This window comes from Apteryx mantelli, chromosome 5, assembly GCF_036417845.1.
Source record: "Apteryx mantelli isolate bAptMan1 chromosome 5, bAptMan1.hap1, whole genome shotgun sequence".
Lineage (NCBI taxonomy): Eukaryota > Metazoa > Chordata > Aves > Apterygiformes > Apterygidae > Apteryx > Apteryx mantelli.
In genome coordinates this window covers 44,661,184-44,685,731 of record NC_089982.1, presented here as the reverse complement: position 1 = coordinate 44,685,731, position 24,548 = coordinate 44,661,184, and the positions used below count along the sequence as shown (strand labels likewise).

Genomic DNA, 24,548 nt, shown 5'->3' with positions numbered 1-24,548 from the left:
ACTAACTGAAAAATACTGGTGAAAAGGAATGCATTGTTAGTATAAATTATCAAGAGATGTCTGACAATTCTACAATGTTTTTTTTTCAAACGGGAGGATGCTAAAAATGCATTTCAGTAAACTATAATTCTGCCTTTTAGACAGCAAAAGCATGATCCACTTTTTAAAAAAAATTAAATCACAAAGCCAACTACTCTACAATTATGGAGTTGAACAAATTTTAAGACAGCCATTTCAGAAAAAATACCTAGTGCTGGTCTGTTAGCTAACTATATCCTAAGCAATACACAGACTGCACTTCCCCTAAACTTCAATCATTTTTTCATCTACACATTCATTCTACATGTATAATTCCCAGGTGTTAATCTTCTTTCAGGGAAATAAATACAAAAAACAACACAAATATTGTTTGAGGAAACATGGAATTAAAGTCAGAACAAGAAATGACCATACAGAAATTTTTAATGTTTATGATTAAATCATCACAGTAATGAGAATTTTTACTGTAATGATATGCAGCTCTACCACACTATCATAAATAAAAACATTAAGTTCAATATTAAATACAGCTCTAGGCAACATCACAGATTAACAAATTATGCATTCTTCATGAACCAGTAACTGAACAGTTTAAAAAAATGCTGACACTTTTCCCCCTCCCATCCACCACATTTTTTCAAATTAGTAACTTGAGTAAGGTGCTGGAAGTTTTACATTAGAAAAGAAAACTTTTGTTGAACAGCACAGGCACCTGTACATTAGTAATAGAATTTCTAATGTGTGTTTACCAAAAGATGTTTTAAATGCCAATAGGGAAAGCTTAGCAGCTAAGAACAGTAAACAGAGATGCACAATATATATGCAGCACTTGGGTTCTATACTGAAATTATAAAACACAGCAGGGGTGTGAATTGTATTTCAATTCAGACAGAGCACAGTCTGTAGAAGTAGGTGCAAATTCATACAATACACACACACACAACAGTGTTTTATCATGAGGAGAACAGCAGAAATGGCGAAGGTATCAAACTGATTTAAAGCAATTTGTATACATGTAGTGCACTGATATTCTTCCACTACAGAAACAAGTTTCAGACAATGGAAATCAGCATTACAGACAACTTCCAGAACCGCCTTCTGTAAGTGGGCCAAATACTGCTCTTTGTAAAGTTTCCTCAAACTTACACAGTGTAACAGAACAAATTGTGAACAACTAGCCTTGACTTCACTTGGAAGAATAACGCTAGTTTTTGCAAAATTACAGTTTTAACATTGCTTAATTCCCTGCTTCAATTCCAAACCAGTTTTTAAAATGGGGGCTGACCACAACAGGCCCACTGGGCACTGTGGGGAAGTATTATGCTTTCTACTGTTTCAAGTTGCTGCAAGAGATGAAAAAGAATAGATGGCAGTTTTATACTTCAAGAATAGGTTAAAAAAAAATAGCAGAGCACAGGCATTATTTTGGAGCTTGCCAGTAGTCCCAGTAATTTGTGCACATTAATCATACTTGAAGATAAAACCATGCTGAGTACTTTGCTGAATAAAGACCTTAGAAATAGCTGTGATGAATGCCTTAGAGATACCTGTAATTGTATATAAAAGTTTACCATTTATATTTTTGCAGTCTTGTGGGCATAATTATTAATAGAAGGAAATTTTATCTAAACCCAAATTATCAAACATAATTTTGTCAGCTGTATTTCTTAATTTTTTCCTATTTTAGTTTTGTGTTATGGCATATTACCTTTTTCTCTGCATGTCTGGTTGGTGGTGTTGTGTTTTATTTTTTTTTCCTTCAGTGAATATGAAACAAATTAATCTGGTGATTGAAAGAAAACAGTAGAGATGTTAGGGATCAGTCAGTTAACCTGCTGAAGCGTGTGTTGTTGCTGGATTTTAAAGTCCAAGCAAGGTTTCAAGTACTGGATTCCATTCTGCCTTCCTGCCCATCTTTTGTGGCTACATTCCTTTTACACCTCTCTATACTTGGGGGGGGGGGGGGGTCACAACCAATCTAATAATTACAGTTACTTTTTTTCTATTACTCTTAAAACCCTGCAGTTTTTTAAAATAATATTTTTAGTATTACTGTTCCAGTTATCTGCTAATAAAGAAAAAAAAAGTAGATCTCAAGGTAACGGCAGTGAAAGTTAGGTTTGAAAATTATCTTATATGCATGTTGGATCATAAAGAAACCATTTCTTTAAACCCTTCATTTAGTTGTAAACATTTGCCCAATCCTCCATTACTTGCAGAGGATTATGAGTTATACTATAAAATCACATTAAAAAGGTAATTAGTTATGTGAGATATTAACTGATTTGTATTTAATAGATTTTTTTAATCCATAAAAATATAAATAAAGAATGGTAAAACTTCAAGAAAAATAATATACATTTAGTGCAAGTTACATTTCTTCCTACTGTGTCAGCAGTGGAACATCTTTTGTGGGGGAAAATGTAAAAATAAAAATGACTGATCTCATATTTTATGAGGGGAAAGGAAGGGGGGGGATATCTCCAGTGTTGTAGCATGCAATTTTTACCAGATACATGTATACAGAATTGTTCCAGTTCTTAACTATTAGTGTAGCAGTATTTTTCCTTATACTGCACAACATTGGTATATATCATAGTGTTTTCAGTAATACAAAAATTGCATAAGACCAGGTCACATTATTGATATTTTCTGCAGCAAAAACAGTATTTTTCTCTGAAACTCGTTTCACCTGTTTTTTAATTTTTCTCATATCACAGCACATGGGCTGAAAGATGTCTCACATAGTTCTTGCAAAGTATTACCTGTTCAATCTGTTTTTGTCGCAGTGGATCTGTACTGCCCCAAGCATTTCATGATGTACAGACTACATGTTTAATGGCACAAGGAAAACCTCCCTTCTTGTGATCAAATCTCAGCAACTCACAGTACATCTCAATATGAGAAACTACTGCTTCAAAAGGGCACACCAATTTTAAAGATGCTTTGTTACGGCTCAGGAGAGAGAGAAATAAAGCTCTTCTGGAATGTAGAAAGGTGACGTGTAATATTTATACATTTCATGAGTTAACACAACAGTTTTCAATGGTAAAAAGGGCAAGACCTTTCAATCTCCATAGGATGGCTCAATTCAGAATGATCCCTCCAGAAACAGGGACTAGTAACACATCTCTTCAATGCTGAAGTACCAGGCTGGGGCTGGAGAATTGCGCCTCCTCGCAGGACTCCTCACTGCACTATCATGGCAGACCTGACGTCTCGGGAACGCATCCAGTGCAGGACAGCAGCTCTCCCTTCCCACGCTCCCATCAGCCTTCCTCCTCGCCACATATTCCCCCAGATCGACTCCTGATTTCCAGCAGCACTGTTATGCAAAAACCCAGCTCTCATTTCTGATTTTAGAAGTATCCCCCAGACTAAAGTGTTGTGCTATTCAACAAATGAACCTCCTCTTCAGTTTCCTCTCTCTCCTCAGCTATGGGTTTCAGTTGAACATTATTGAGGCGGGGTCTTGGTTTGCCGTCTGGGCCATATGACGGAGGATATCTTTTTTTGTTATAATGCCAAGGAGGCGCCTGAAAAGGATAAGCAGAGCACCAATATTAATCCATACAGGAAAATAATAAAACAGAACAAATCTGTAGCCAAGTCCTTTTTGTTGACAGGAATACAGCAAAAGTAAACAGCCTGATTTTCTGATTTAAACAAAAACATTTTATTAATCAAAATATTGAGTAACCACCAGTTTGCTGAAAGACAGCAATGCTGAGACATCAGATAGGATCGTCTCTGACAGCTGTAGTCCATTTTAATGAAATACAAGTAATGCGAGTAGAATCCATGACCATTTTTATTTAACTTTTTGTTTCTACAAAAATGAAATTTTGATCAGCGTATGCCAACAAAAAAGTAACGAAGAGGGACAAAGAAAAAAAGAGATATGAAGAAGTAGTGATACTGATCCCATTTCATAAGGGAAACCTGTTCCAACCTAGCCATCAGAAGTGACAAATCACTTGATGGCCCAAAACCTTAATATCAAATCAAATCCCCTTCCCGCCTTTTTTAAATTGTAAGAGTCTTTCCAGTCTCACACCACTGGATCAGACTGAGTATCTTCATAAGAGCACATCATATTGGCTATGAAACATATCCAAAATAATCTATAGTTAACTAGTTTTTGGAGTTCACAGCTTTAGAAAATAAATGATAACAAAGAAAGTTTTCATTTTACAATTTAGATACTGTGCTCTTATGATGGGGACTTAATTGCTGTTAAAGTTATAACTTTGTGTAATATCAAAAAGGGTGAAGCTGTCCAAAAGGATAATATCACAGGAGAAGCAAAGAGCAGAATGAATGAGCTGCTGCCCTTGTTATTCTGGTTAGTACATTTTGTTTTGTCTTATTAAAGGAGGCATGAAATACTTGTGAAATATTAGCATAAAATGAGAACATAATTAGCATGTTTTGCACATAAGCAGCTAAACTTGGTGGGTAGGTTTAGTAGAGATGCAGCTATTGCAGAGCAACCAATGTCCAAATTAAGACAAAGTCTATCTTATAACTAAGGTTAGATCACAACATCTTGGTTAAAGCAACATCTAGATTCTGAAGTCAAGAGTCAAAAATAGTAGCATGCCATATAGTGGCTTAGGATATCACTACACATTTTATGAAGGGGTACATTAATTGCTGTAGCTAACAGCAGCATTGCAGGACATTACAGTGCAGAACTAAAAAATATGACTACTTTTTAAAAAATGATGTAGATAATGGGGCTAACAGGGAAGATCTAATATTGCAATACATTAAAAACATGTTTGGATTTGCTTGTCAAAATATGTGATACTTACTTTGCTATTTAGCAGCTATTTAAAGCTGTCAAGATCAGAAGAAGAAGAAACTGATTTATAAGAAAATCTTAATTTGTATGAGGGGAAAAATATTCCTAGCTGTGTGCTTTCCCATCTGGCATAATACAAAACAACCAGATGGACCTATGTGATCTCAAGAGCAAAATATCAGAAAGTTTTTGATCTCTATCTTTACCTTCTTTTAATGTTGTGACTAACAGTATGTCTGTATTAACAGCTTAAATTCTACAAATAGATTTTACACATATTGTTTTGTATTATGGTTTCTTTAATACAAATTTTTAGTACAAGATGATTTCATTGTTCAGCTGATGTCATAAGAGCACTGAACAGTTCACAAGTTTCATGCTTCCTGACTTCTAATGTGTCTAATTATGAGATCTGATATATCTAATCACCAAGGGTTCGACGTGCTGCTTTAGTTGCTCGAGATGCTCTAAAATGTTCTTCTTTGTGATGATCCCCAAGACAATCCTGAAACACATCATGTTATGCTAATAACTGTGTGTGAAATCAAATAAAAAAGTTCCAATAATAATGAGAAAGGTTTAGTGTAGAGCAAAACTAAAAAAAAAAAGCTAAAAAAAAAAAGAGGTTTGCCAGAAAGCTAATGAGATTGTTAAATGAAAAATGATTTGAAAATCAGTACCCTTCCCCAACACTGACTGTTTGTTTTTTAAACACAGAACAGAACTCAATTTTCAGCAACCCCCAAGGAGTATGTTTCTCATATGAAGTACATGTCAGGGGAAGCATACTTCACCCCTTCTCCCCAAATTCATGTCTCTTCAGCTGAAACTGAGATGTACTTAATTTCTCCTCTCCTATACAGGTCACTGTCCACAATTTAACCTTCCTTAGTAGATGACCAGAGTAGTAACTGCACAAAATCACAGCAATTGAGGTTTGAAGCTGCACTACAGAGCAAGGTTATCTAGTGTCCCTAGGAACAGACACATTCAGACAGCTTTCTCATTCATGATAGTACAAATCAAGAGCAACTCCTTGGAACTGATATTCTGGTATAAATTATAAAGAGTCAGGTTCTTTCTTTATGTATCCCTACAGTTGTCATCAGCATTAATTTTTGCAAACTTCCAATTCCTAACTGGATGTCAATACTCATGCATAAATAAGTCGATGTATATGTATATACATCAGTATGCTTGAATGATGAATACGTATATTCAATTTGCAGGAAATTTGCCAAAATCTAGATTAGTCCTTGATATCCACATGGCCATATGCCACCCTATTTACTACTAACCTTGTAATGGACGGTGAATGCATGAAGAACAAGTTTATAAGTTGAAGCAGAACAACAAATATGAAAGTTAGAAAGCAGCAGATTAAAGCCATCCATATTTGCTGCTACTTTATAATAATAAATAAATACATAATAAAAAATTATAGTAGAGTTTGACATAATTTTGAATGGTTAAGGTTTCTTTGAAGTCAATGACGACATCATCACCATCAATGTTTAAGCACTCAACCACAACAGAAACTAAGAAAAAAAGAAGATCAGAATAAATATTCCTCACTGCAGTTTTATCACTTCAAACTTCTCTCCTAAGACTAGGAATAATTGCATTCCTGCACTGACTTCTAAATGCCAGATCATGACGCCTTTTCCCCAGCAGAGAAAGGTTTTTAAAGAAGCATTTATGCTTCTGAAAACCCTCCAATTGCCATTCAATATATGGACGTGTTCAAGAAAAAAACAGGAGCAAATATAACACACATTTGATTTTAAAATACATCTGAATAAACAAACTTGCAAATCAGTGCAATATTTAAATATTTACCACTTACAGCTGCCCACAACAAAACAAAACAAATCCCACCCATATTTCAGGATTTTAGTTTTTGTCCCATGGACATTTATCCTAAATAATATGGATCAGCAGAGAATAATTCACCTCCCAGGTGCCATAAAACATATGCTAAAGGGAAAGCAAGATATTATGTTAGAATCTGCAGTGTTTACATGTCAAGTATTTCACACAAGAGATATAGAAAAACAATGTTAAACAAAGGAACAGCTCCTCAGAAAAACTTATTGGAAAAAGGAGTAAACCTTAGATGAGAGGCAATTTATAATGACCATTGCTCTGTTTCAATGCCTAGGTCTGATTTATTTAGCAGGTAATCACACAACTATTCCCTATATTCTGATTTACAATCATTCTAAATCTTAAAATTACATTCTTAAAATATTTTGAAGTGCAGACAAAAAATATTCTAGACTGAAGTTTCAGAACTAGTGGTTGGTAGTTATTTGGCTTCTAATACTCCAAAACCAACAGTGTCAATAGCTTGGTGGCAATTACAATCACTAAACTCCAAAGTGGAGGTACTGAATGGATCATTTTCTACCTTATTTTTTATGAACCAGATATTTGCAGATGACGTTCACCAGCTGATGTGTTTCACATTGCCAGAGCATATTTAAGAACTAGGAAATACCGGCCTCATACTGTGTACTCCACAAGACTAAATTTCTGCGGGACAAGTTCTGTCTCTCCCATGTGTGAGTTGCACACACAAAACCAGTGTTAAATGAGGGCTAACTTTTAAAAGAACATCTTAAAATGACTGAGATCACTGCCTGCTTACTTAAGAGTACAAGGGAGCAGGAACAATTTAAGAGATGTGCCTCAGCACAGCATCCTCTTAACCTACAGTCAGGGTCCTCAGTTGCAGTACCAAAATCATAGGTTCAAATCCCATGAAAGCTCTGATCCTGGAAATGCAAATTACTGTTTCTAACAAAATGAGCTGCATTCCTGCTGTTTTACTCACCCATTGTGTGTTACAAGGCACTGCCTCAGACCCAGCTTCCGGAAAATATCCACCACTATTTCCATTGGTGTGTGGTCTGTCACGGTGAAGGGGCTCATATCAAGTATGCTTCTAAGCTTCAAAGGCCGAGGGCTCTCTGCCGGAAGTGATGGCGTATGCTGGGCAAAACAGACCCTGGAACTGCCAACAATGCCTTCCTGCTTCTTTCTAGCACTTTCTTTAAGAAAAAAAGGGGAAAAAAAACAATAGAGGAGGAATTTACATTCCTGGAATACGATGACTTAGTACAAACTGAAAGTTCAATCAACACTATCAGACTCTGGTGTTATTCTGTAGATGTCGATATTCTGACAGCTGCTATTCTGATGTTGTGTTTCCACAGCCACTACTTTGTCCCCAAGAAATGTTCAGTGCAGAGATCACAAAAGCCATCTGCCATGCAGCTTTAGCCATTCTTCAGCTACTACTGTTTTCACTCCAATAACTAACTTTTATTTATTATAAAGAAGTGGAGAGACTTCAAAACTAACATACAGGAAGCACACAGACAGCTGCTGAAGCAATTGTCAAGGAAAACGCCAGTCTCAAGTGACAGCTCCCTTATGATGATGCCAATGAGAGCAATATAACTGTTGGTTTACAAACCAAACAACTCTTCATTCCTGATCACTCTGAAAGTGTTCTCTTCTTGTTCATATGAGTTTAGTTAACTTTTTATGAATAGATCCTCTTTCCTTTTCATGTCATCCTCACTGACATCAGAGTCCCTGTACCCCCAACTACTTATTTCTCAGAACAGCTCTCTTAGGCCAGTCAAAATCCAAGACTAAAAAGCTTGTACTGTGCACTTTCAGTGGCTGAAACGAGTTTTACCTGTGAAAGTCTTTTATTAGAAGAATGTTCTACTATTGCCCCATCTATTAGTAAATAAATGGAAACTTAAAACAGCATGATGTCTATAACAATTTCCAAGTTTGGGACATTCATATACATCCTATAGTGCACAGTATAAGACCGCAGGCAAACTTTTTACTGAAATAACCAGCATTTTGTTGACAAATAATTTTTTTTTTTTTAATTTCTCATACAGGAGACGTTTGTGTCTATTTCTCAGGTGTCTTTGTTAAACGGATACTTGTCAATATATAATCTAATGAGTTATAAAAAAATAAAGTAGTTTAATATACAACTATACAACTCATTTCATGCACCAAATGTTATAGTTTTGTAACATTTCCTTACATAATGTTTTTTTCCTTTGCTTATGGTACAGTTTCCTCAAATCCCACAGAAGAAAAATTGCCAGCACACAAAGCATTGTCACAAGTACCATAATAATATTTACCCAGAGAAAGAGGGCCAAAACAGGGTTTATGTACTGATGTGCACAAGGCTGAACTTCCCATTAAACAGACAAGTCGGGGGAAAAAAAAAAAACAACAATTCACTATCTCTTCATAATACAATCTTAGTTGTTATAACAACGCTAAATAAAAAATTGTCAGAGTGGAGAACAATATCAATTTAAATTAAAAACTTGGACAATAATTCCAACAGAATCCTGCTGGTCTAAAATAAGAATTACTCAAATTTGAAGAAAAATGTTAATGTAATTTCTCTTGAGAAAATATTAGTACAAGCCATAAACATTATGTGTGTGGCATATAGATAAAATGCACCTTCAATTGTCCTGTGTTTCAAAACTACTTTCAGTCCTAATTTCTCAAGCATCCAGTAGTAGACACACAAGAAACTGGACTAGATGGTGTTCCTGCCTACTTCAGTATGACAACTCTTATTTTTAAGTCAGAGAAAAGAAATTACCATTTTCTTCATTTCAGAGCCTACAATTGACAATAATGATATACTTCAGTAGATGAACAGACATCTTATGCAAGGTATCTGGACCTTAAAAGCATGAAATAGTCTAGAAACACACAGTAAATTCTATTTTAACATATGAATTCATTTAAATTAGAATATATAATCTTACAATACTGGAAGATAATTACCTATTGCAATAGTTAAATCTCTTCTTAGAGCAAAGCCCACTAGTCTCTGTGATTCTTTTGACATAATAACAGGAAAACCATTATAGCTGGTTTCATTTATCAAGTTTTCTATATCTTCGACTGTCATATTATCCTGCGTCAGAACTGCCAAAGGTGGATCACTTCTTCGAGGTCTCATAACATCAGCAGCCAGTGTCGTGTGAGTAAATTCTTCCTTTGCATCCAAGAAAGGATATCCATTCAGTCGGATGTGTGCTTCATAGATGCCTTCCCTACCAAAGGCATCTCCTACCCACTTACTGGTCATGACTGCAGCCATTAGGGGCACAATATATTCTAGCCCTCCTGTTAGTTCAAAGACAATAACTACCAGAGACACAGTCATCCTTGTCACACCACCTGCAAGAAAAACGGTAGTCAGTAACATTCTAATATTAGATAATACTGAATTTAGAATTTCCAGCCTTCCTGTTAAGAACTACAAATGTAGCTTTGCCAATAAAGCTCACTTGACAAACATCGCTCTTGATAATACAAACAGAAACAGAGGGAAAATGAACACAAAACTTTAGATGAAAGGGAAGACTTTTGGAAAAATCCTGAAATCAGAAATCTGAATCAGAAAATACAGTAGTTTGAGGAAAAAAGTGCAGTTCTTTCATATAAACTAAGAAAAAAAAAATGTATTTTTCTATGCCACTCCTTATCTAGTTAAAAAATACTGAGAAATGCAAGGAAATTCAGTAAGATGATCATTTGGAAAAAGAACAGAACTAATGCAGGTAAGGCATAGGTATTCAACAGCTGTACTGTTCAAAAGGATTAGGAATTTAATGCTGCTGTTTAATTGCAAAACCTAAAGAGAATTCTGAGCTGACAAAAAGTATCTCTTCCTTGAGCAATATGAGAAGACAGGGATATCTCTTTCATTAGTATTCTGGATGATTTTTCTACCACCCGTTTTTGATATTGTATCTTTATTTGATAAAAGCATACGGTCTTTCTTTCAATGAATTCAGAAGCGATTAAGTTGAACTATTAAAAAACAAAATAAGCCCTCCAAAAACTATATTTGTTTCACTTGTTTATTTGATCACTCAAATGCTTCTTCCTTAAGGAAGATGTCTACTTTTTGCAGAATCTGTGCTAACAGTTTTCTAATTCTAATTTCTAAGGCAACTATCTAATAAGTTAGGACAAGACAAGACCTTCAAAACCTCTCATGCCCAACCTGAGCCTCCTTCAAAGAAGCTGATTTTTAACACTTCCTCTTAAAAATATCTCAAATTGGACTCTCCAAATCATTAGCCACTTCTGACAGTTTTGTTCACATTATGAAATTTCATGCACATTTTTTGCAATTCATATGGAAGTGGCAGCAGATCATGTCACCTCCTTCTGATAATTTCAACAGTACTTGACTCTTCAAGTTCTCTGCTTTATACATTTCAAGAAGCTGATCATTTTGACTGATGCAGTAAATGACACCTCTTGGTATCACAGAGAGGAAGCTAACAGAACTATTTAAATTCTTCTATTTCTCAGCAGCTAATCTATTTATATTTCACATTTTATTCTTCAGATCATAAGGATCTTATGTAGAGATACAAACATTTTCTTTTGAAGGGAGAAGTCCACATAAAAAGGTGCTCCAATACTGTACATGTTTATATCTCCCTTCATTTTTAAACATTATTTTGCATAGGTACAAGAAATCAGATCTTTATTTACTTTGTTACAATTTAGTTACCTAAGCATGCAGCAGCACCAACCATGGCATAAAGACCAGGCGTAATACAGTCAGCTCCAACTTCACACCACTCCTTGAAAATGAACCAGTCGTGATGGTAATAGGCCAGCTGCTCCACTGCAATCCCCACAATCCTTCCTGCTATTGCTCCAATTGCCATACTAGGTATGAACAACCCAGACGGAACCTACAACAGAAACAAAAGAACTGCTGTCATGCTGATGGGAACATACTTGATGCATATTCTTAGAAGTAATTTTTTTTATCTGAAAGAGATGCAAATACTCAAACTGTCATGTTATCAACATGTAAATTGACATTACAAGGTTAGCAGAATTTTATGCAATGGTACTGATACCTCTGATCAACCTGGTTAGTTGAATTCAATTTTATGAGCATGTCTGTTTATATTTTACTGTATTTAAGAGCAAATCTGCCAAGACCACAAACGAGATTCTCACTGTCAATAGCACAATTTTTCTGATATGTGTGTCCAATCTGAGCTGTGCCGCTAGCTCTGAGAAGTCTTCCTTACTATTTCCCATTTCCCTCATTACTTCATGTTCCTCTGAGTCAACATCCATGTACTAAATAGGCTTAGCACATAAGAGTACCACCTTTCCATAATGCTTCCCAACACTCCTATATATTAGGTGGCCATCTAAACAGGTAACTTTTAGAAGAAGCTCCCCTTACATGTATTAGCACAAATAAGTAGTAAGATTTTTACTTTTTATCTAAACATATCTAAATACCTCTTAACAAAATAAATTTAAAAATTAAAATTAAAAATTACACATTAGTGTAGTAAGACACACCTTTTTTATTATTTAACAACTCTGCAGCAACAAAACGTAAGTATTGTGCAATTCCAAACTAAAGATTTTGCAATGGAATCCAAAAGTGGGTGCAGAATTGTATTTCAGAATATATTTACATTATTATTATTATTATATTGTCAATATTTATGGTTGCAAAGATAATTTCCAGAAGGCAACCCAAGGACAAATCAATATAGCAAGCTTCCTGCGTTTGAGAGCCAGAAGACTAAGTTTCAGGGGAAAGGTTTAATAATCGTTCCCTCTCAGTCAAGAATTGTAAGCCCTGAAGTCTAATGATAATTCTTTCAGTGTTGCTAGAGCTAACTATTCAATGCTGTCATTTTAGCATAATATCCAAATTTTGCATTTATATCACACTATCATCTCTCACAATTAACTGAGTGTCCACACCCCTAACTGTTAAATCCCAAATTTTCCTTGAGTGAAATTCTTTTTGTGAACAGTACAATAGCACCTTCAAAAATGAACATTTCAGATAGAATAATAATTGAATAAATCTTTGAAACTGCCTCAGATTCTAGCCTGCTACAGCATTATGCCACAGAACATTAAATCTCCAAATGGAAATGAAGTCCAAATTGTTTCTTGCTCTTTGTTAACATAATTTTTCAGGCACCTTGCTCCTTCACTTCTTTTCATCCCATGTAAATAATGGTTACAGGTCTCAGTATGATTTACAGCTACATTCTTTTACATAAACTTCTGAATCACATGTCACAAAGTGGAGAGGAACCTTCACAAAGATTGGACAAGGAAAAAAATAGGTTCTGCCTCATCTCAGCTGTTTTCCTTTCCCTGTGCATGCCAGCTTGACTGAAGTTGTACTTTAGAGGAGGAGATTTATTCTGTGACAAATGTATCTTCTTTGAAACAAGCAAGGAATCATGATTTAGGTATGACTTTGTGCTTTTTGGCAATGCAGCTGCATACAAGTTGGGTTCTGTGGCAGAGCTGTAACCCCACTCCAAACTGTGGTTCATGAGCATTCAGGCATGATGAGCCTACTGCAAACAAGTGTTAGAGTACACACACAAGCTGTTTAACACAGAGTGACACCACATGACCCTGCAAAGAACATTCTCATATCAGCTTCCTGGCGATCCCTGTTCATGGCAGTATGAGCAGTAGGAAGCACCATGCCCCACAAGTAGCTCTGTTGCCTTGCTAACCTCACAGAAAATCAGTTCCTGTGGAGGAGACTAGTGTGTCTGCACATGGCAACAGCTCCAGGATTAGACCTGTACAACCCAGAGGATCTTAATAATTCACATGACAAGGTCTCCCCCCCCCCCAGTAAATCCTCTCTTCACAGAACTAAAGCTTAAAATGTAAATAAATACAGTATTTAGTGACACCCCCTTCTCCAGATTCTGGCTGACAGTTTAGCCAGCCATAACCTTCAAAGCTTCAGATGAATGTATGTAGAACAATCCCATCCATGACAGCAGCATGAATCCTTGTCTATTTGCAAAGTCATAAATATAATCTTACAACTTCACAAAAAAATTTCCACCAAACTGCAAGTGCTGAACAATGAAAGGAAGCAAAAATGACTGAAGTGAAACCTTTACCCTTCTGTGAATTCAAATACACAAAGTGAGAGCCTGTGGTGACAACCCCATGGGAAATCACCAGATGCACATGGTAAGAAGTCTTATAGTACTCAGAAGGGCAAAGCCCTGGGTATAAATGAAATTCTACAAAACAGATTGAGTGATCATGTTAAAGAATAATGTCTGAACATTTAAAATACATAGATTTATCTTACCCATCCACTGACATAATAAAAATAACTTCAAACAACAGACTGAAACTTCTTCTAAAATACCAACATGTGAAGAATGCAACTTGCTATTTTTCTATCAGCTACATGGAACAGCAATGTAGGCTGTGAAAAATTAAAGCCAGGGCAAATAGAAACCCTGCTTGGTGAACATTCTGCAATCATGTTTGTGCTAAGACAGGACTGATAATGATCTAGTTACAAAAAAGTATGAAGGGAACTTGCCAAGTCAGAAGATGATGAAGGCATAAGAGTCACCATGTGTCATTTAGAAAATTGCCACTGTTGGAGAGAAGTTGAAGGGATCTCCAAAACTGATTTACAAAGTGACAAAATAATGCTGTTTTGTAATGTAGGAGAAATTCCCAATACAATCATATGAATACAGCCCATTTTCTAGTCATGACATGCAATATTGAAAATTTCAGAAAAGCAATCAACTGTAAAAATCATCAGCTACTTTTTAATTTGACTGTAGTAATCTACATACAGATACATTTATCTGACAAATGAAAAAAGGAGATACAAAAGAAAAGTAGTTCAAGACGTACAGTATTTTCATGTTCCATGTGACAGGACTAGGGAACACGAGCAGTTATTCTGAACTCAGTTGAACTGAGTTTTTGGAGATTTTAGAAACATCATCATTGCTCAATCAGGCCCATACACACAGACGACCATCCACACAGTTTCTGCCCTCTATAAAATTTAACACACATTTCTATTCAGCTGAATAAACAGAAGGCTAGTTTAAACTTAAACAAACTTAGCATGGTTCTCCACAAGATTAGCTTATTAATGAAGAGCAAAGACTTTTTTTTTTTAAGCTACACTTTAAAAAAAATTCTATAAACAAAGCTGATAGCTTTGAGAGCTGGAAAGGGAGAAAAGAGTAATTATATATTCACAGCAGATGATGCAGTCACTGCACTCACACTTACCTTGATACCAAAGGTGAAGACTGTCATAATTATTTTAAATATGAGTGCTAAACACAACTGCCATATAGCTGAATAGACTCCAGTGCCTGCTGGACGGTCGGGAATATCATCTACTATTTTGCTTGCATTCATATCATTTCTGTAGTCACAGAGGGAGGAGGATTCTAGAGGCCCACAGTCTGTGAAGAGCTCTTTAATAAGCTCACTGGTGTTTAGCCTTGTATATGGATTAGGAAATGCAATGACAGCTGTTATTGCTGCAACAACAATAACCTCCAGGACAGGATACTTCCCGAATTTTGTAGATTTGCGTCGACGACACCACGCAATGTTTGCTCGGATGAAAAATGCTCCCCAGAGCCCACCAAACACTCCCAGTAGAATAAAAGGAAGCAGTTCAAAAAGGTACCAAGGAGTGTGGTATTCCACATAAAAAAGCACTAGACGACTATTACCAAAAGGATTGATGGACCTCAAAACAAATGCAGCTACTAAAGCAGCAAAAAATGACCTCCATAAGGTTTTCAATGGGAAGTAATAACTGACCTGCAAAAGGCAATAAATTAGAATTATTAGTGACTCAATTAAAAATACTGGAAGACTATTTTCTACATGTGTTAGAATACTGCTTGTCACCTGGTATGTGGAAAAAAAAATGCACTCATATTATCACTATTAATCCTATCACTTGGAGCTCCAGCACATTCTTTTACATTATTTTTTAAAGCCCTAAAACAATTTATACTTTTATCAGTTGAAGAACAACACTAAAGCAATATTGAAATCACTGCTGTTTTAAGGTTGCTAGGAAGAATGTGCAGTAATTTATGCTAAAAAGTTTCTCTAAGTATCTCTGCATTCACAAGGATCAGACTGCATATTGGCTGCTCTCTCAATTTCTTGCTAATAGTGTTTCATCTCCTTTGGCAGTACCAACATTGAAAGGTTTCTGGCATAAACATACTTTTTTAAAGCATGATTAAAACATCAAAAAAAAAAAAGAATCAAGAACTTGTAGGTTCATACTTAAGTCTCATGTAGCTCAATTTTCAAAAGTGTTTTTCCCTCAGCTTTTTTGGACTTTTTTGGCAATGACAGAAGTCCTCAAAATCCCCTAATGACATAGCAGAATTATACATGAAACGATATTTTGCTTTTTTCTTTAATTCAGAGATTTTCTGAAGAGCATTAAAATGTCAAATTTCTTTAAAAAATGCTACATGATCTAAATAACATTCTCATGTATTTTGAAAGAAACTAATGAAAACTGATGTAATAAAAAAAACCATATTCCTTGGAGAACAGAGTTTGATTACCGTGGGGGTCAATTTTATAGCATTTTTTTAAACTAATTACTAGTATATTCAATTACATTTAGTGTCTAAATTTTTTTAAATTAACATTTAAAAACTTGTTTTGTGAAACTGTCAAGTAAATTTTCTAAAGCCTCTTACAAAATGAAATACAAGTCCCCAAATTTTTATGTTTTAGAATACATTCCTAGAGTGAAAGACTGGTTTATCTCCATCTGTATATAAATTAAAATGATTAACTGACTGTGCCTATAATTGAGAATAAATCAAAGATGACAGTTATCTGAAATACATAAAAAAAATATTTAGGAGTTTGCCTCTGTCAACAATCATGATTTTGAAATGTGGGTCCAAAAATAATTTCCCTCTTGGGAAAACTTCACAGATAAAAGTAGCCTGAGATTATTCATGTTAAAATGGACTTTTAAAATATCTTTCTTTCAGTGCCATCTCTTGACATACCTCCTCCAGACTGAAAAGGACTCCACCAATTGGGGCACCAAAGGCCACAGACACTCCTGCTGCTGAGGCAGCTGACAACACCTAGGAAGGAACAATGGCGTCAGTTTATTTTACAGTCTGTGATTATGTTTTAAAAATTAAAAATAAAATCTCATTGAAGTTATCAGTTCTCTTTATATTCCTACTGAGGACACACAGACTTGCTAAGAGAAAGCCATCACGTAAGTCTACGGGAATGCTTGTAGGACGTGGCCAGCGCCCATGGCAGCCACTCACCAGGCACTAGCCATGACGAAGCCAAGGATGCTGCTCAAAGTCTCCCTAGCAAAGCACCCAAAGGAGTCTACGCTTCAGTATGAAACTGCAGATACCTCTTTATCAAGAGATTGTAGTAAGCTGTTTCTGTGCAGGAAGACATGTGTGGCAGAGAAGTGCATCTATTACAAATATTGCTGGGGGGGGGGAGGGAGGGGGGGAAATCACTGAGAGACTACATAGTTTTTAAATCAAACCTAGAGATTTAGGCTCAGCAGTCTTTGACCAAAAACTTACAAAAAGATTTTATGTGAACTGAGATAAAGGAAATTTAAGAGGAACTGAAACAGCAGCTGGTCCTGCAGCATCATGGATAAATTAAGCTTAATATATGAAGTTAGTTAAAGTGCATGCTAAATATAACAATATCGGACAAATCCCAGTAACACTGATGTCTGTAGCCCACTTGCTGGTGGAAGAACACACAGATAAACACAAAAGAATTATTACACTATTTTGAGATGAATGGCTAAAAGACAGAAGTTAAATGATTTGCTTAAGCATACACAACTTTGAAATAGGAAATGAAATCAGGTTTCCTGTGTTCTGCAATCTTCTTCCAGAAGCAAAGAAGTTGAACCTGAGAACTACAGCACAGCTGGAATGACACCCTTTTTCTTTTACAATATGGGAATTCTATTGGAAAGTGGAACAATCCTGTAAAAAGAACATTAGATCTTGCTATCCTCTATCACTATACTTGCTTTCATTAGTGTGGCTCTATACCAACAAGACCAAAAATAGAGCAAAAACACTGTTGTCACCAACACTTTCACAAGAATAGCTTGTTGGTAAGTTTGGAAATAGGTCCTCTCCTCACAGCTGAGGACAATTGCCAAAACTGCACCCAAGAAGAACAGAAAGAATTTAAGTAAAATCAAAAAGTCTCTAAATTAGGAGAAAGGCAAATGTGCTCTGACATGTATAATTTACCTTGGAGAATGCTAGTGTTAATACATTGTTCTTAACACAATGAATAACTGCAGATAATGCAAGCCTAAACACTAACTGAAAGAACACATATTGTCTTTTAAGAAATCAGTGTTTTGGCTATTTTTAGTAAACACATCCATAGTCAATACAATCTATAAATGCTTTTACAAGAACTTACCTCTCTTTTTTTAGCTTCGTTTGTGCTGTACTTTGGAAAGAGGTAGGAAAAAATATTCCCACAGCAACAGGCAACATGCACCAAAGGACCCTCTTTTCCTAAACTCAAACCTGATGCTACAGCCAAAACTAATGTGATGGTTTTTATCATCAAAGTCCACTTTCCCAAGTAACCTCTGATGATGAAGCCACTCAAAATAGTTTTTATCTGGAAGAAAAATAAATCTGTTATTGGATTCTACTTGCTTCGGGAAATAGATTACTTCAATCATTTTTGATGCATAACTTTTAAAAAATAGCCTTTTCAAGTGGATAACATTATTGCACTTTAAAACATTTTTTTGTTCAGACTGCTAGACTGTCTAGTCCATTCAGTTGCCAGAAGCTTTTCATTTTCACTTACTCCAAAAGATATGACATGAACATACAACAACAACATTATCAATTACATTTAAGAGAAGCTATATCTGCAGTAGCTTATAAGACTGCATTCATTGATTTAACACATAAATTGTCAAATGAAAGTCAGAAAACTCCTGAACGAAAAATAAACCTTCTGTAAAAACTACACTGAAGGTCACCTATAAATTATTTTAATTGCAACAATATCCCCTTTGCACCAATTTTGCACTTCTCTGTGTTCTCCTTATATTTTACCATATCCACATAAAAATTTAACAGTAAATTCTGTGAGATAGCAAAGATGAAAAAGATCAGCCTTTTTCACTACAGGTACTATTTTGCTACAGTATTACTTTGCCTACTAGTGTCATGTTATTTGCCTGGAAAATATGCCCATATATAAGAAACAATAGAGTTATCAAAGCAAAGGGCAACACATCTACAAAATAGGATGCACACTAAATATTGGCCAGCTGTGTGTAGAAAGTAAAGACTAGCTAAATAAATTTGGAGACCAATTTAGGATGAAACCTCCTCTGGGATAAAGGCGCAGAACTACTCTGGGCTTATTCTTATTTGTCCTTCAACTTCTACAATACAAATACATGAAGAAATGTTTACAGAAAGACTGGAAAAGCGAGACTGACCACAATTTTAACTTTGGGGTTTTTTCGCCATTGCGTGTAGTAGCAGACAAGCAATTGTAAAAAGAACAAGTTTTTAAGGACATCAAACATTTTACCTCATGTGTTGACTATATGTCAGTTTGTGTTACTTAAGAAAAACCAGTACAGCAAAAGATCAGCTGTTGTATCGAAGGACCCTGTATTCTGTCAACGAATCACTGCTCTCTTATAATCACAGGGCAAGTTGGGGGGGGGGGGGGAACAGTCTTCAGAAGCTCTTCAGAAGTTTATACTCTAAGCTACATATTTCTAGAAAAAGTAGTTCAGCCAAAAGCACACAGCAAAAATCTACAAACTCAGGATATACTCTAAAACTTCAAGTATTTTTTTCAGCTATACTTGACACAATTACATTATTTCCATTTGAATACTTATATTAATGTATTTCATCAAAGTCACAGGCCCTTCCATCTTGCCTTCTCCTCTAACCATCTAAGGCAACAGGAATTTTCATATTAATATGAAACACCTATAATGTACATATTATTTAGACCTCACCTCAGGTATCCCGGAGCCACAGGCATAGGGAGCAAATACCTTCACCAGAGAAACTGCTAAGAAAGCAAAGCTCAAAGCCCAGAAAATGTACATTATGTAGTTCATTATGTATGAACCTGGACCCTAAAAACAAAAACAAAATTCCCCAAATGTTAGAATATAAATCTGATGTATGAGCTTAATCACTACTTAAAAGTAACCTAGATGCACTCTTGTTGTAATGTACAAGTACACTTACACATACATTTCCTGGGAGAGTAAATTATTACTAAGTCATGAGAGTGTTAGCTTTGTTTGAAAAGCATCAAGTCATGATACCTGTACCTCAGCAAAGACTGGGTTACACCAAGTTAGAAATTTTCTAACATTACATATTAAAAAACAAAATAAAACAATAGCATAGGCATGTTTATAGCTATTAGATGCTAAAATGTGCTGAATATCAAATTAAATGTTCTTTATTAAAAAGTTTTGTGGTAGAAAAATAAAAACAATCTATTCTTAGTTATATGAAGATAACACAAATTTCACTTTTGTTTAGCTTTTTTGTATAGTTATGATCAAGAATAGAAATTCTCACATTCATTAACAGTTCTATACTCTCCCTGTAACTTCCTTACACTGGCAACAACACAAGCCCTCTTGCAGGGTATATAAAAGCACATTTATTACGGTTTAACTGATTTATCAATCAAAATGCTGAAAAATTGAGGAGATGGCCCCAATTTAGCACCCTAACCTTAAGACTGTCTTTTCTATGATCAGTAGAGCTGTTGAACAAGACCATCAATGAATGGGTATATACTTACTTCTGCTTGACCAATTATTAGTTCTGCCCATGTTTTCCACTGTGGACATTTGTCTCTCTCTTCAAATGTGGTCTCATTTGAACCCCAACAACACTGTTCGTGGTTAAACCACAAAGCACTAAGGCAAATGCCTTCCTTTAAGTCAGTCATCCAATCAGCAGCAATGTCTATTAATCCTGCCAATGCCCCTGTTGTACAAAAAATCTTGTATTAGTATTCTGGGAAATAGAAATAATAAACAGCTAAAATGAAGAAATGTGGTGGCATTAATTAATGCAATCTGAAATTATAGAAATCCTAAAGAAACATGTATTTAAAATATTAGTGATTTCCATGTATATACTCAATTTGCAATGTGGCAAGATTAGTATTTTCCTGAAGAATCTAGTACTGGGCATATTTCTGAACTTACATTCATCTCCCCCCAGCATCATTTTTCAATGATCCAGTGAAATTAAGGACTTAAGAGTCAAAGAGGACTGTTGCATTTTTCTGATGAAAAAGACAATACCCCTTCTGACAAACAAACCATATCATGCCTCAGAGAACTCAAAACTATTCTATTTTGTACAAAACAACATATTTTGACAATTCTTACCTTACCAAAAATAGTTTTAGAACATCATAAATAAAACACCAGATAAAACCCTGATGACATTCAAAGTAATCTATATGGCTTAATTCTGTAACATGCTAGGCATAGAAAATTCCTACTGGAGGTTACAAGCATTATAGATACTAAGAACTTCTAGAACTCATAGTTTAAGATGAATTCTGTTTTGTAACCACATGTTGAAAACTTGCTGAAAGAGCCATTGAAAAATGGGCATTACTTAGGAGATCGCTCCAAAGGATTTTAAAAAAAATCATTATTTTACATAAGCAAGACAGTTTTTCATGGTAGCAGTATACTGAAAAGCTACATCTGAAGTCAAAATTTTTGTGACCATGAACAACTGTAAATTAGTTATAATTTCCTATTTTTAAGGTATTAATCACTACTAGACTTTGCTGTCTATAGATAGTCACTGAACTTATTTGTGTAAATTAGTATTAGAGAATTACTTCTAATTTACCTTCACTAATCTGGGTAGTGCCTCAGTTTGAGATCCTTGCCAATTAAAGAGAATACTCAAACTGTACAGTAATATTCTATTAGAACATAACTTCAAACAAATTATGCTGATATGAATGATTAAAATACATATACAAAATCTCACCAGACTGAAATCAAGGTTGCACCCCATTCAAGATTCATCATACATGTACAGTAGAAAGTTAGTGAAACTGAAAAACCCGAGGAGTGTGATAAACAGAATTTGCTAGCTTTGTGCTGTTAGGAAGCACAGTAGAGCAATTTTAATATACATTGCAGCTTTGAGGGGAAAAAAATAAATCAATTTAGACAACAGATACTGCACTTTTCCACCAAAATTATTACAAGCAATTTCCAGTAATTATACACTCCCAATTTGTGTATGCACAGGTATATAAACACATGCTATATATACTTTGCATATGTATTAATTCATATGTGATTTGTGAAAGTAATTATGTATTTATCTCAGTGGTAATTATACATTTACCATGCCTCTTTAACAGGTACATCCAATCTCTCACTAATCCACTTTACCTGGTATTTAATCTAATTCTCTGTTTGAGATACTTGTTTGGACAAAGTGGGCACAAAGTTTGTGACTTTTCACTTCTGATTATTTTTATCACTCCAAACCATGCTTATAGAAAGTGGCACTGCATCACAGTGGGACCACAAACAAAATTCCTAAAAATACTTTAAAAACAGAAGATAAAGTTGAAGGAAAGGCCAATGAACATTACTTGCTAAAGCTAATACCTATTGTATAGCAATCTCTGCAAAGATGGACATAAACGTATAGCTAGATTTTGCTCATGTGTTGCTCATCTATTTGCTCACACGTGCTTTACAAGCAAGTCTGTTTACTGAAACTACACGTATGCCACAGTTACTTTTTGAAATCACGTGATAGACTCAGTAACGTTCCTAGCAAGAAAAACAAATCCGTAGCAGTAAAACATCAAGTACAATCAAGTACAACCACACAGATTTTTGAAAGAAATCTTATGGGAGAAAAGTAAAATTTAATGGACAAGGAAAACCACCATCTCAGTGATAAGATTAAGGAACACTGGTAGTTTATTAGGTGGAAGTTCAGTAACTTGAAAAAACTCTTACTGCTTCCAGTGGGAAAAGGATTTGTTTTCCATTTGATTAGTAAATCCTCCCCCAAAACTCTAAAGTCTGTAAATCAAGGTAGTCACTCTTTTCCTTCTCTCATGAAATAACATTAGTAGCCTGAACCAGTTCTCATCCAGGCTGGCAGATAACAAATGAAAACCACAGTAATTACACATGCTAATGAAGATGAGAAAGATATCTCCATTTTTATTTACCTGATGCCAAACCAGTTAGTGTGACTACTAGCCATCCTGACCATGCATCATACAAACTTTTTGTCATCTCCCATGCTGACTCTTTCTTCTTGCTGTTAATCTGCAAAGACAAATCATAATCTATATTTGCATGCATTCCTGTAATACAAATAGGAGGAAAAAAATAAATAGGGGATACAAACTGGATGATGCAAGCTGTGGGCAAATATCCCTTATCTCTAAACTAAGTATTTTTCCAGGATAACTGCTTTACAAAGGTAATTCAGTTTGGTTATTCAGACATTGAATAACTTAGAGGACAGGGAAATTTGCTTAATTTAAAGAATTAAAAATCAGGAAATGCATACTTTATATACTCTGTACACTTTATAAGATATGCATCTAAAAACACAATTGTAAAATTAACATTTTTTCTTCTAACTCTTAGATGATTTTTATTATGTTGAGTCTGAAATAAATGACCAAAAGGTCATTTTTATGCAACAAGAATTAAATATATAATAAAAGAGCCAAGCTGGAAGTATACTATTCCACATAATTCAAATTCATAAATTTCTATTTCAAATATGCATTTATGTAAATATTCATTTATGTTTAGACTTAAAAACACACAAATGTGGACAACTGCCTGCTAATACTTCTAGTCAACCATTACCAATGATAAAACACTTCTGATAAAATATTCATTCTTATTTTAATCTCATTTAGTTTCTGAGCTTAGCTGAAATTTGTGCATAATTTGTTTTATGATTAAGCCTTCATTATAAAACTGCATCCTATTCCTGCGATATTTTCATTACATAAAAGGAGAAAAAGTGTGCACAACAAACAGGAAAAAAAACAAGAAAACAGAATACTGGACAAGGAAATCTAGAAAAAGATACCTTCCCTAAAGCAAATATATTTATTTTACAGTTTCTGTACATTCATTATAATTTCAAAAAAACTTTTTTTTTAATAAAACCCCATGTTTTTCTACAGTAGCATGTCTTTCAAGAACAGCATAAACTAGCGCTCACTCTTTTTTCTTCTACATCTCTGATTAGGTGGCTAGATATTCTCATATCATTCAGGGCATACTTACACACTTTACAGTAGTTCTATGACTATAAACTCAGTGTAAATTGTCTGTTCTGACTTTTCTAGTCTCAAACTTTAAAATGAAGAACAGCCGTTAGTTGTGAGAAGATCACTTATCTCTAGGTATGAGCTCTCTTGCCAGGATTTGGTCAGGCACAGCCACTAATATTAAACATTAAATACATTTGCAGTGTAAAGATGAAGTTGTGTTAATTACCACTTATTAGAAATCAAATTATGAAACCAAGTATCATATGGATAACATTGTCAGAAAAACTATTCAGTCAAGATATATGTGTTCTCAGATTCATTGCACAAGGATCTCTTTCTCTGAAAGAAACAGGGTAAAACTGTGGATTGATCTGTTTTCCTTTTCAAACTAGTGTAAGAGTTTTAAACCATGGCAGATTAAATCAGTTTATACATCCTA

General features: G+C 34.9%; 1 protein-coding gene across 8 annotated transcripts in view; it reads right to left on the bottom strand.

Moving 5' to 3' along the window:
• Positions 1–444: 444 nt before the first annotated feature.
• The window catches only part of CLCN3 (chloride voltage-gated channel 3), a 66,343-nt gene continuing 42,239 nt past the window's right edge, over positions 445–24,548 (bottom strand). For 3 of the 8 annotated variants that reach the window (XM_067297898.1, XM_013942170.2, XM_013942174.2), the window contains 11 exons: positions 23,039–23,138; positions 20,606–20,793; positions 19,797–19,919; positions 18,212–18,418; positions 16,786–16,866; positions 15,011–15,556; positions 11,445–11,631; positions 9,695–10,093; positions 7,683–7,899; positions 5,276–5,351; positions 445–3,575 (listed from right to left, as the gene is read on the bottom strand). In XM_067297898.1, coding sequence (XP_067153999.1) covers positions 3,417–3,575; positions 5,276–5,351; positions 7,683–7,899; positions 9,695–10,093; positions 11,445–11,631; positions 15,011–15,556; positions 16,786–16,866; positions 18,212–18,418; positions 19,797–19,919; positions 20,606–20,793; positions 23,039–23,138 — 2,283 coding nt within the window. In that variant the 3' untranslated portion in view covers positions 445–3,416. Of the gene's footprint in view, positions 3,576–5,275; positions 5,352–7,682; positions 7,900–9,694; positions 10,094–11,444; positions 11,632–15,010; positions 15,557–16,785; positions 16,867–18,211; positions 18,419–19,796; positions 19,920–20,605; positions 20,794–21,825; positions 21,906–23,038; positions 23,139–24,548 lie in introns of those variants that run through there. The other 5 variants (XM_067297900.1, XM_013942172.2, XM_013942173.2 and 2 more) reach the window with 4 other exon arrangements.